This window comes from Elephas maximus, chromosome 7, assembly GCF_024166365.1.
Source record: "Elephas maximus indicus isolate mEleMax1 chromosome 7, mEleMax1 primary haplotype, whole genome shotgun sequence".
NCBI lineage: Eukaryota > Metazoa > Chordata > Mammalia > Proboscidea > Elephantidae > Elephas > Elephas maximus.
This window is the reverse complement of record NC_064825.1, coordinates 24,963,246-24,977,244: the sequence shown is the minus strand read 5'-3', so window position 1 is coordinate 24,977,244 and position 13,999 is coordinate 24,963,246. Positions and strand designations below refer to the sequence as shown.

The window sequence follows — 13,999 nt, the reverse complement described above, 5'->3', positions numbered from 1 at the left end:
AGGGGAGAATTCAACTACGGAGTGTAGGGGTATACACTTTGGTAATAACAGTATAAAGACATGCAAGGAAGTGATTAGTATAAAAGTTAGGACAGTGGTTACTTCTGGCAAGGGCAGAAAGTCATTTTGATTGAGAGTTTAGTGGCTGGCAAAGTTTTAATTCTTGATATGGGTCATGAAGTCTAAAGAACATTTGTCATACATAATTCATTAAGTTATAAAAAATGTCTTACTACTGAGGTAAAAATTTATTGCAATCAGGATGTATACTTTTGCAATTTAACAAAAAAGGGATTTCCATAGTGAGATATGTTTGCGAATGATTAAAAAAAAAAAAATAAGATGAGGCTATAATATTTTACCCCACCTCCTTTTCTGCCTTATATTTCCCTCTCCCCGGGCTCATCTCCTAGAAAACAACCCTAAATTTCATTCCTGCTAATTTACGGTATAAAGGTTAGAGAGGGAAACAAACAATTATTGAAGAATGCATGACTGACCCTGGGCTACGGGCTTTACACACACATTATCTCATTTTATCTTTATGCTCTGTAACTAAAGTATCAGCTCCTAATGTTTTAGGGTACCATATCCCTCCTCTGACTCCCGTAAGGGGAAATGTTTACAATTTAATAGGGAATGCCTGGAACTCACAAGGCCCTCAAAAAAGCTAAGGAGGATGGAAGTAATTGGGTAAATGCTCCACAATTTAATTAAAAGGATGATCACCCTGGTGTGTTTACAACAGCAAAACAATCACAACCTGAACATTCAATAGTTGCTTTAGTTATTACACAATTAAAACTAATGTGGTAGATAATACTTACTAACATGAAAGATACAGCGTCAGTTAAAAAGAGAAGCTACAATTGTCCCACTTTTGTTTTCAAATATATGTGTGCGTGCATACACAGGCAGTCCCCAGGTTACAAATGAGAGCTATTCTTGAGTGTGCCTTTAGGAATTTGTAGGTAAGTCCCAACAGGTGCATATGGTTCTTATTTAGCCTTACTTTAGTGCAAGAAGAAGCCCTGGTGACACAGTGGTTAAGAACTTGGCTGCAGTCTGAATCCACCAGCCAATCCTTGGAAATTCTATGGGGCAGTTCGACTCTGTCTTACAGGGTCGCCATGGGTTGGAATTGACTTGACAGCAATGGGGTTTTTTGGATCAGTGCAAGGAAAGGCTCAAAAACTTTCCAATGATTTAAAAGCTGCACGTGCAGCACGTGAAGGTGATTGTGATAAAGAATTTGTTAGAGTACAGATTAGTTCAATTGAGTAGGGGTTGGTTCAATCGTTTCCAAGTGAGGGCAAATTTACGTAACATTCAAGGACAAGTACCAGTTGTCCATAAGAATGTTCATAACTCGGCACTGCCTGTACACACATTTTGAAGTATAATCAAGATTTCATGGGATTTCTTATTTACATTACAGGATTTGGAGTGTTTTAAAATATTTCCTTCTGTAATGTGTGTGTGTATTGGTGTTAAAAAGAGGGCTAATTTTTTTTAAAGCTAAGTTGTTCCTCTTTCTCTTTTTCTTTAGTAGATTGTATCAAATAAACGAGAATTTCTATTTCCACAATGCAATTTATTCTACAGCAGAAATCAGGAATATCGCTACAGCTGCCTGCAAGTTCCTCAGAGACGGAATAACTTGTACAGGTGGAGGGAAGTCAACAGTGACTGGTCAGTGAGAACACGGTTGCACTATTTCTAGAGCAGTGCTGTACAGAAACTTAAGCTCAACTCGAAGTTTGGCGAAAGGAGAAAGAACAATTGCTAATAATTTACTACATAACTAAGCATAGGATAGCCATCATTTTTTATTTATTAAATAACCCTGATATTATTATTCTCATTTTTCAAATGAGCAAACTAAGGTCTAAGAAGATTAAATAAATAATTCGAAGTCACAAAGCCATCAAGTAGGAAAGCCAGGATTAGAATCTACATCTTAATCGTTCTACAGTCTGAGTTCTTTCCACTACACTGTGGCCACACTCAGCTGATTCATGGAACTTGTTATTACAAGCTTAATTACTAAAAGGAACCCAATCTCACCTTATTGGCAACAGCATTAACACTTGGCCGAGCATCGAATATAAAGATTTTATGAGACTGGGCATTGGAATCCATGATGGCTTGAAGGTATTTTTCATCTTCTTTACTTCGCTTCCCACTCACTCCTACCATGGGCTGGCTACAACGAGTGACTGTGGCTTGACTTTCTGGATGAATCCACGATAAAACCTTAATAGGGAAAAAACATGGTGACACAGGCTTTACATACTTCTCCCCAAAAACACTACTCTAGAGAGTTCTACTTTCTAATTGGATACAAAGCCTGGCCATGAAAGTTTACCTGAGGAAAAATCACCACTTTTCTTTAAAGCTATCTCTAGCATCTGGAAAACTTGGTCTAATTCTTTAATCTGCTTAGGAAAGTCATAGATTATTGGGAAGTGTTAATTCTAGGAAAAAAAACCAATTAATGGCACTAAGTAAATCCCACTTTTAAAGTGTTACTTACCAGCAAAACTATCCAACTATAAGAACCTATGAATTTTGCACCTAAAATTATTTGAACTCATCTTTTTAGTATCCAGGCATTCACCATAAATTTGTAAAGTTTTGTTCTTTCTAGGATTTAAAGGAAAGAGCTGAAGAAATAGTAACACACAGGGCCAACTTTGTTTTCCAGTTAGAAATCACGCAATTCCATGCAGTTCTCTAAAATCCATGTCATACTCTCCAGAGAGCTCTTTAAATTTTCCCTCCAGTTTTAGTTATACCAAATAACTCAATCTTCGATAAAAGTCCTGAGGCTGTGGTTACATTTATCCTGCATCGTTGCTTGTGCTCTGCTTTTTATGTGAGCTCTCCATTCCCTCCATTCACTGATCTCAGTATTATGTGTAGTACAAAAGCATTTGCAAAGTCTCATCGAAGCTTCATACTCACTGGGATACGGCCCCTTGATCTGAAGGATGCTACTCTTTTTAATTCTTCATCAGGAATATTTGCTGGAACAACCAAGAGGGCGGGGTATGTATCACACAGCTCATATCGTTCATTTATCTTTGTCAACCTCCAGCTTTCGTTAGGAATTCCCTAAATGTGAAATAAAACAAGGCAAATTACTACCTAATTAAAATATTAAAAGATACCAGAAGAGAAGCCATTCTATTCAACCTCTCTCATCTCCACTGTCCATCTCTTAAAGCAGCTGAAACAGTTATCGTCTGCCTGTGGGTACAAGGCCTTTAGGATTAGAAATTCTAATGTAGGAATCTCTGTGTTCATTCTGGCATCCAATTATATGTTAATGGATTAAGTATTGATTGAGTGCTGGGTCTGTTCTAAGCGTATGCCAGGGTAAAGAAGGATACATGAAGAATATAAAAGCTACCTGTCTTAAAAGAAAAAAAAAAAACTCATTCAGCTTGATTGGGTGATTGATTTTACTGTCATTCACCTATACCAAGAGATTCTGAAGGGCAGTCATCAAGTGTCCACCAGAATGCTCTATAGTTATCACTTACACAGCTAAAGTGAATTTTCATTCCTACATTAGAGTACTAATGAGAATGCTGTTAATCTAAAACATTAGAAAAGGAGGTAACAGAATGCAAAAACACGCCAAGAGTAATATTTAAAACAACTTTTTAAAACACACTGATCATTAAGCTCTCGTGTAGTCCTTCAATATCTCCATTTTACAAATAATGTACTACCTTACATATCGTATCAGCACCAGTTGCCATCAAGTCAATTCTAACTCATGGTGACCCTAGAACTAGTTAATAAGACACTTGAATTACTCCATCCTCCATTCTATAGAAAATAAAGCTATTACATTAAATGGTTGGAAAAAATATTTTTAAATTATATGATCCCTCACAAGTCAAATCCTGTCATCAAACAGAAAAAGAAAGAACTGAAAGAAACCAAATTAAAAATACAGTTAAAAATACGTTTATTGAGCACCTACTATATATAGACATTATACCAGTCTCTTTACATATATATATATACATTATTGTGTTCAGGTTTTATTAACTTCATTTTGTAAATGAAGAAACTGTGGCATAGACTATAACTTGACCAAAGCTACGTATTAGAAGTGGTAGAGTAGGGAATTCCTATACATTTTAAATTTATCCTTTTTATATAAAACTACATTGTTCCTCAAGAAAAAATTACTACCCTGGTTCACTAAACTGTTATAAAAATATGAAATCAAAAGATAGGATTCACTCTCCTTCAGAGCAGTATTTCTCAACCTATTGCCAGAACACCCAGAAAGATATTAAAATTATTAAGAAAGAGAAAATTCATTTCTAGTAATCATGTGGTAAATATTATCAATAGAATTTTTACCTATCTGTAGCCATGGTCTGTTTCTTCATTAGCTCCTTACATCCTATTTACCCCATTTTATTAGCCTGGTTCCCAACTGCGCCTATGTTCTACATCTTTCCTTCCCTTTTGCTTTCTTCAGCTTAAAATACACTAAACCACTGCCCAGGTAAAATCATTATTTATTTCCAGAAATACAAGATTTAATTAGAGGTTTAAAAAAGTATACATAAACTATCATTAAAAGTACAGTCATGGGGCAAGTTTAAAAAAGTAGTATTCAAGTGAGAAACTTGGATATCATCTTTAACTTCTCCCCTTATATCCAATCAATGACCATGATTTTTATTTCAAAAGTACCAGACAGACAAGTGTACCTGCTTCTCTCCATCCTCACTAATACTTCCCTAATTCAGGCCATTATCACTTCTTTCCTGTCTTGTCCCCCTGCAACTCATTGTCTACACTGCCTCCACAGTAATCTTTGAAGACTCAAAACTGAGCATGTCGTTCATCTGCCTAACAATTTTAATGGCTACCTGTTGTTTTTCATATAATGTATAAAATCTCTCATGGGACTTAGCAAGACCCTGCATGGTCTAGCTTTCTCCAGACTGATCTCTTGCCACCCTACACTCTAGTCCAGCACACACCAGGCTACATTCAGTTCCCTGATAGCCTCATGATCTCTCACTTGAGGACTCGCTCTATCAGACTATCTGCCACAGTGTATTGTAATTGTTAGTTTTCTTTTTTGAATTCTCCATTAAATGTAAGCTCTTTGGGAGCCAGGACCGTCTATTTCATAGTTTTAGCTCCCAGTATTTAGTAAGAGTCTGATGAACGAATAGATGAATATATCAAGGAACCAAGGAAACTTCTATAAGAATCAAAATTAGTTTCCAAAGTTTTCTTAGAAAACATGCAGTCAGAGGTAAGAGGGTCAGGTCACCTGAGAAACATATATCTCTGGAGATCCCAATACACCCATGCTCCACCCCAGATAGGTGCTATCATCTCTCTCCCACTCTCCTTCCTATATTCTTGAAAAATCACTGCCAGGGAGAACAACTGTTACCAATAGGAATATATTACAATACTCAGGTAAGTGGCAGGATGCAGAAAGGAGTAAGAATCACTAACTTCAACTACCTTAATGGCTATTGTCCTCCTCATTCTTAGATAAACTGACAAACCTATCTCCACTAAAGGAACTGCCTTCTAAGCAGAAAACTAGAGTTGGTTAGTCAGTATACACTCTCACTTAGACAGTGCTAATGACATAATAATAGCTGTTGATATTTGGTGTCCATTTACTTGCTCTTTATTCAAATCTCTGGAGCCTTGGTAGTGTAGTGGTTAAGTGCCATGGCTGCTAACCAAGAAATCGGCAGTTGGAATCCACCAGATGCTCCTTGGAAACCCTATGGGGCAGTTCTACTCTGTCTTATAGGGTCGTTATGGGTCAGAATTGACTCGATGGCAATGGGTTTGCTTTTTTTGGTTTATCCAAATCTCTGCCCTTCAGTTAAAACATCCATTTGTCAAGCCCTTCTGTTAATATGGAAACCCTGGTGGTGCAATAGTTAAAGCGCTTGGTGGCCAACCAAAAAAGTCAGTGGTTCAAACCCACCAGCCACTCTGCGTAAGATGTGGCAGTCTGCTTCCGTAAGGGTTTATGACTTTAGAAACCCTTTGGGGTAATTCTACTCAGCCCTATAGGATCACTATGAGTTGGGTTTTCAGTTAATGTATCCATTTGTTAAAGTCAAGTTACAATCAAAATAACTGGAGTAAGTTTTCCTTAGTTACTTACATTACAATTCTGAGGATAAGTTCTGATTTCCTTGACTGAACTTGAATGCTTTCCAAGTTTGGTAAGCAATACAACTAACTTACAATTGGGTGCTTCTGCAGAAGACCATGCTATTTTAGAGAACTAATAATTTTTCTTGACCTATCCACAAAGTCCGGTGCCCTTTTCCTAATCACTACATACATCAACAAGTAAATTAAAGAAGCACTCTCTTACATAAAAAATCAAAAACCCGTTGCCATCAAGTTGAATCCGACCCATAACAACCCTACAGGACAGGGCAGAACTGCCCCATAGGGTTTCCAAGAAGTAGCTGGTGGATTTGAACTACCGGCCTTTTGGTTAGCAGCCTGAGATCTTAATCACTATGCCACCAGGGCTCCTACTCTCCTATAAAACAAATTTAAATAGCTATTAATAGTGTTGCCCATTTTATAAAATACATAGGGCAAAATATTGGCAGGGCCTGAGCAGACACCATCACCACTTGTAGCCACCTGGAGCTGGAGCATGCCATTCAGACATACAACAGACACCCAAGGACTGGGAGGAAAACCTGTCTCTTTGGGAAACTGGAACATTCAAAATCACCCCTGTATGCAGGGAAATTTAGAAAGCTGTACAAATGGCCAAGGCAAGATGCGTGCTCAGAAAATATCTCACAAGACCCTAAATTCACCTCTGGCTGATCCCTAAGTTTTCACCTCAGGCTGATCCCTTCGTTTTTACATCAGACTGATCCCTGGGCTCAGTGCAAGCCTGGCTAAGTATTGATGGAAAGCCTTGGCACAGAGTCAATCTATAAAGATTGGGAGAGGTGTTTTTGTTCTCTGTCAAAACAGTAGCTGAACACAAACTAAGAAACAGAGACTTCAGTGACCACCCAGGTCCAAGAAGGCAGTCTTTGCAAACATAGATAGGGAAAATGATGAAACAAATGGACTACTAGAGCTTTCAGCAGCCAAAACAAAACAGCAAACTCAGGGGGAGGCAGAGTCTGACTTCTAGAGTTACATTATAATATGCAAATGCTCAGTTTTCAACAAAAAATCACAAGGCATATAAAAAAACAGAAAAGATGTACCATTCAAAAGAAAAAATTAAGGGACAGAAATTATCCCTGAGGAAGCCCAGACAATGGACTTACTAAACAAAGACTTTAAAACAACAGTATTAAATATGCTCAAAGAGCTCCAAGAAAACATAAAGAACTAATGGATATCAGTAAAACAAAGCATTAATAAAAAGAGAATATCAACAAAGAGATAGAAATTATAAATAGGAGCCTAACAAAAATTCTGGAGCTGAAAATTACTGTAACTGAAATAAAAAATTTACACTAAGGAGTTTAACAGCAGATCTGAGCAGGCAAGAGACAGAATCGGTGAGTTTGAAGACAGAATAATTGAAAATTGTTTGAAGAGAAAAAAAAAGTAAACAGAGCCTAAAGGACTTGTGGGACACCATTAAGCAGACTGATGTGTGCATTATGGGCACCTCAGGAAAAGAAAGGAGAAAGAGGCAGAAAGAACATTTGAAGATAATAGCCTAAAACTTCCCAAATTTGACAAAAGACAAATCTACACATCCAAGAAGCTCAACAAACTCCAAGTATGATAAACTGAAAGAAATCCACACAACACATTATAATCAAACTGTCAAAATCCAAAGACAAAGAGAGAATTTTGAAAGCAGCAAGAGAGAATCAAATCATCACATACAAGTGATCCCCAGTAAGATTAAATGCTGATTTCTCAATAGAAACCATGGAGGCTAGAAGGCAGTGGGATGACATGTTTAAAGTGTTGAAAGGAAAGAACTGTTGAGATTACTTGGACAAGGCTACCAATAGCAGTTAAGTTTTTATCGGTACATAGCGTAATACCATAGATATGAATTTATGTTAAAATGTAAAGGGGTATTTCTACAACGGTTACTGACCAAAGCAAGTCAATGCTATACTTAGCACAAAATAATCAGAAGTATAGTATGTCCTCCGTTAAGATGTAAAACTTTCAAAATTTTATGTGGAGATAATTTACAAGTTAACACAATTATTTAGATATTTTCAGAATTAAATTATAGAATACCAGAATTAAGTACTAAAAAAGAAAAGTTGCCATCAAGTCTAATTCAACTCACAGCAACCCTACAGGACACAGCAGAACTGCCCCATAGGGTTTCCAAGCACCAGCTGATGGATTTGAACTGCCGACCTTTTGGTTAGCAGCCGAGCTCTTAACCACTGCGACACCAGGGCTTCATAGGATACCCATATAGGGAATAATCTAAGTAAAGAACATTGAATACATATAAAAATATTAAAACCTACATATACTTATCATTTCTTTTTATTTATAAAAATGCTAAACACTTTTAAAATAAATCAGTACATTTACAAGTAAAGATTCATAAAAAATCATTAACATATTCTGAAAAGGAGTTCAAACGAAACTACAGCGCAATCAAGATTAGCCTTCATTTAATAAATAAAAACAACTTAAAAAATTGAACAACTATAGAAAGCTGCTTACTTCTACACATTAAGCTTTCTTTGTAATAAAAAGAATACAGATTACTAAAATTAAAAAAAAAAAAAAAAGAAGCACATACCTGCCGTCTATACTCTAAAAGAGGATCATACACTTTCCACCCATTTTCAGGGAATACTTCTTTGTATTCAAAAGCAAAAAGGGGCTACAAAAAAGTAAACAGAGTTAACAGCTGAGTGAGGCGTTTAAGGAGATGATGAATCAGAAACATCCTTGTCATACCCGAAGCTTTCATTTTCTCATCTGTGAGGGTATTTTGTACTGATGTCCTTTTCTATATCATTGTTTTATAATCTTGTAAATTAATTTTTTTGTATATTTTCCAAACATACAGAGAAGCACAGAAACCCACCGAGATTTATCAAAATTTAAAATCTCAACATATTTCCTTAACTTTGGTAGCTGTAGTAAATTTGCTGTTCAATAATGGAAGAAATTACATAACAAAGACATCTTCTGATATAGTTAACAAATTTGATATTGCACATATCAGCAGGTAAGCAGCTTTGAAGTTGATGCTATATTTTCTAAAATATTTTAATTTTTGGCATGTAATTAGTGATCTGGGTGCCCACAAAAAGCCATTTAAATTTATCATTTTAATAGACATAACGGCAGAAACAACTATGACGTAAAAGAAAAACACTGAAACTGATGTCAGAAGACCAGTGTTGATTCCAAATATTTTCCTCTACTAGCTATCTCCTTGCTTACTGTCTCCTAGTTTCATCTCTAGATGGGAATAAATAAAATAATACCTATCACCACTGAGCTACTGTGGAATTTAAATGATAGAATGTAAATGAGGGAGTTTAACACTGTAGCACATAGTAGGAACTCAGGATGTGTCTGCCTTTCCCTCTTTCCCAAAATTGCTAGCCTTTATTCTGAGGTCCCAATTGTAAAGGACATTTCAAATCCTAATGAAGACCACATACAGCTTTTCATCATGGAAACACCATAGACAGGAAGATCACAGAATTATAGAATGTGCTGAAATGAGCCTCAAAAATCAGCTAGTATGGCATTCTCATTGTATATCTTAAGAAACTGGTCCAAGAGACTCAGTTAAACCTAAATTATATATCTGGTTAAAGGGCAGAGCAGGAACATAAATGTAGAGAGCCTAGGTAGCCTAGACAAGTTTCTTTATACTACCCTAATTATTATAATACAGATATTTTAAAGGTAAGAAACATTTTACCAGGTTATTAGAGACAGGGAATGCATATTTCATTAGGTTCTCAAATATAGACCTTCTTGTTCGCCCCTCGGGTTTATGAGCAAACCGTAAATTCCGGATATCCTAGAAAAGATTTAGTGTCCAAGTTAATTATAGTTCATTTTTTATTTAAGGAATAAATAGTAACTTACAATTATTATGTAAAAAATTATGATTCATTAATGTGGGATACAAAAATAAATAAGACAACAGATCCTGGAGGCAGGAAACTTATGATGATTTACTGGGAGAAATAAAAGGAAACACAAGGCACTTTCATACAAGACGGAATTCAAAGGGTGGAAAATTTACCTCTGCTTATGGATTCCAGACTGGCCAGTGAAGCATTTGATATAGGCACTCATGACTGATACACACTATCTACATGTTTTCTCCCTGAGAAAGCCCATTTTCTGTCATGAATTTCCCTGTTAGATATCTGATTAGCTGCCATTACATTTCATATGTCTCCATTCCCATTATGTCTGGTGATTATCTTCCTACCTACTATCCCTACCCAGGGTTCATTTCCATTGGACCTTCTCTTCTTAAGTCTTCTGCTGCTGGACTAACAGAACCAATCCCTGCCTACAGGTCTTCCTCCATTACATGTCCAAGTTCTTCAATCAACTATGACAAGTGAACGCTGAATGTTGTTATTGTTAGCTGCCACCAAGTCAGCCCCTGACTTCTGGCAACCCCATGTAAAAGCAAATGAAACGCTGCCCAATCCTGTGCCATCCTCACGATCGGTTGTAGATTAGATCGTTGTGATTCGCAGGGTTCACTGGCTGATCTTCAGAAGTAGATCGTTGGGCCTTTCTTCCTAGTCTGTCTTAGTCTGGAAGCTCCACTGAAACCTGTTCAGCATCATAACAAGGCACAAGCCTTCACTGATAGACAGGCGGTGGCTACACATGAGGTGCACTGGCCAGGAGTCGGACCCAGGTCTCCTACGTGGAAGGAGAGAATTCTACCACTGAACCACCAATGCCCCCTGAACTTTGGAAGAGTCAAGTTGATATCATCCAGGCTCTAAGGTCAGCTTTTCATAAAGAGCAAAGCTCCTTTCCATTATTTGTCTTCAAGGAAGTTTCTGTGTTTAAGCTGAATACAGCTATTCATGTTCTTGCTTACTGACATCTTAACAGTACTTAGAAAAAATAGGGAATTAAGAACAATTTCAAGACTACGCATTTTATTTAAATGCTTTAACATAGACAGAATTCAAATTAGCTTTATTATGCCCTATACTGTAAAACCGGACACAGAGACACTTCATCACTTAGAGCAACTAGTTTTTCATATAGACCAAAAAACCAAACACAAACCCATTGCCATTGAGTGAATTCCGACTCACAGTGACCCTATAGGACAGAGTAGAACTGCCCCAAAGGGTTTCCAAGGAGCGCCTGGTGAATTCAAACTGCCAACCTATTCGTTAGCAGCTAAACTCTTAACCACTATGCTACCAGGGTTCCCTTTTATGTAGATACCATGTTCCAATTTGAGGCTATATTCTTAAGGATGGAACTTGTATCAAATAAAGTTAAGCCTATGGCCAACAACACCACATAAAATCAAATAACTCTGTTGCTTTCCAAGAGAATATTTATCTCGCTGAAACAAGATTAGGACCCCTGGTGGTGCAGTGGCTAAAGTGCTTGGCTGCTAGTTGAAAAGTCAGTGGTTCAAATCCCCAGCCACTTCCTAGATGAAAGATGTGGCAGTCTGCTTCCATAAAGATTTATAACCTTGGAAACCCTATGGGGCAGCTCTACTCTATCCAACAGGGTCGCTGTGAATTGGAATCAACTTGACGGCAATGGGTTTGGTTTTTGGGAATAAGATAAAAAATATTAAATTTCACCTAAGTCCTACCAATGGATAAAAATGGCCTATGTAAGTTCACTTTATAAAGGGAGCCACTGTACCTACAGTTTATGAATAAGTAAAACATCTTATTACGAATCTGACACACTAGAATGCTAGTTCTGTTACCTTTTAAAACAACCATCTAAGGAAACCTAAGCTGATGTCTTGTTTTTCCTCAGTGAACATGAATATCTCTATAACTAGTGGAGGTATTCAGAATCAACCTTAACCACTGAACTGTCTAAAAGTATCATAGTGGGGCCCTACAAGTTTTTAGATTTGTTTATAATCATCTTATTCCACATAAAAAATTAGTTAAAATGATAAGATTTCAAAGTCATCCTCTCTCACCTTTTCCTATATTCTATGTTCTATTTACTATTAGACTAAAGGAAAGTGATTAGGAGACAGTATGCTTGACACATGGCTGACAGCATGCTTGACACATGGCTGACAGCTATTATATTCAACAGAGCCCTTGTGGCTATAATGGAAAAGCATAAAAATTACTAAGTCATTAGCTTTGATACCAGGTTCACAAAACTTCTAAGAACATATATCGTAACACATTTTAGCACAGGAAATCTCTTTTAGCATAAGGAAGGATCTTGAATTATGCACATGCTGTTGCTTTTACTTTTGCAAAGGGCAGAACCGGAAATGAAAGAAAAAAAATGTGATCTTGGAGTCAGATTTGTGCAGGTGTTAATAAAGCCCTAATAAGGAGAACGGTGGCCTGTGGAAGTGGTACATGATAGTAAACGCCTATGACTTAGTGGTAAAAATGTAACAAGTACAATCTAAGTTTCGTTCAAGAGACAATGCATTTAAAGAATGCCAGGGATATGAAAACAGTAACGATCTACAATATCAAGTTTTCCTACCATTATCTCAGAAGCAGAAAAAGTAGGAGAATTAGAAATATAAAAGATAGGTGATAAGGAATAAATCGAAGCCACGCCATCCACTACAAAGTCTGAGGCCTTAACTGCTCAGAGGCTCATGTCTCTAATTTGTAAATCAAAGGTAATCATGTCTACCATGCCTACCTTACTCAAAGTGAAATAAAAACTGTGAAAGTACCTTGTATTCTGCATAGTACTATGCATATTTACAATGGTCATTATGAAAAGATGATGCTATGGCTATGTGAGCATATCAAAATGCAGAGACTGAATTGGGACCCAAAGAAGTCAAATCTAATTTATGATGGGTCAATTTTTCTCTTTATTACTAAACGTTATGTGTTTTCTTCTACTAAAATGACATTTCTAATATGAAACTCAATTGATATTTTTGAAACCAGTGTCCAAACACAGGCCCTATTTAAATGAAAGCTTTTCCAAATTCGATAAAATCATATACATATTGTAAAATGTACCTTGCACACAGTTTCTAGTCCGTAAGAATTTTCACCTCGACTGGAAGCACCACCAATTTTTTCTACTCTACTTATCACACCAAGAGAGGCATCTAAAACAAACGGAGGGTCCTAATGGAAGGAAAGGAAAATCACTTAATTAAAACTGAGCAATTGGCACTATATAATTATAACTAAGGAAAATCTTTATCAGAAATCCTTTCATTAGGAATAATTGAAGGTGAACAAAACTGGCTGTAAACACACAGGTGTACATACAAAAATCCAATCCAAGAACAAGTCTTACCCGTTCCATACTTTTGAAATATAACCTGTAATTTGTGACAGTCAGAGTTCCTCGTACAGCACCAGTGAATGGACATATGTAAGTTACATCTTTGGCTGAAAAGGCAAAGAGTCCACAGTTTAGTATACACAGCACGTTATGTAAAACTGCATTTTCATCTTTTCACAAAAAAAACTTAATAGAATTCTGATTGTTAGTCTAACAATTGTTAGTTTATTAACTGAGACAGAGAACGCAGGAAAAAGAGTAAGTTTGGGATTAAAAGTAATGATTTCTGTTTTGGAGATGTTGTATATAAGGTTCTTATTGGATATCTGGAGCCCTGGTGGTGCAGTGGTTAAAAGCTATGGCTGCTAACCAAAAGCTTGGCAGTTTGAAACAACCAGCCGCTCCTTGGAAACCCTATGGGGCAGCAGTTCTACTTTGTCCTATAGGGTCACTATGAGTCAGAATCGACTCGACGGCAATGGGTTTGGTTTTTTGGTTTTATGGGATATCCAAG

At 36.8% G+C, this 13,999-nt stretch overlaps 1 protein-coding gene across 6 annotated transcripts in view; it reads right to left on the bottom strand.

Moving 5' to 3' along the window:
- Positions 1-13,999, bottom strand: part of MTMR2 (myotubularin related protein 2) — a 79,966-nt gene that overhangs the window by 17,882 nt on the left and 48,085 nt on the right. For all 6 annotated transcript variants that reach the window (XM_049889577.1, XM_049889578.1, XM_049889576.1 and 3 more), the window contains 6 exons: positions 13,498-13,592; positions 13,212-13,322; positions 9,938-10,039; positions 8,795-8,878; positions 2,968-3,117; positions 2,068-2,256 (listed from right to left, as the gene is read on the bottom strand). In XM_049889577.1, the coding sequence (XP_049745534.1) occupies positions 2,068-2,256; positions 2,968-3,117; positions 8,795-8,878; positions 9,938-10,039; positions 13,212-13,322; positions 13,498-13,592 (731 nt within the window). The remainder of the gene's footprint in view (positions 1-2,067; positions 2,257-2,967; positions 3,118-8,794; positions 8,879-9,937; positions 10,040-13,211; positions 13,323-13,497; positions 13,593-13,999) is intronic.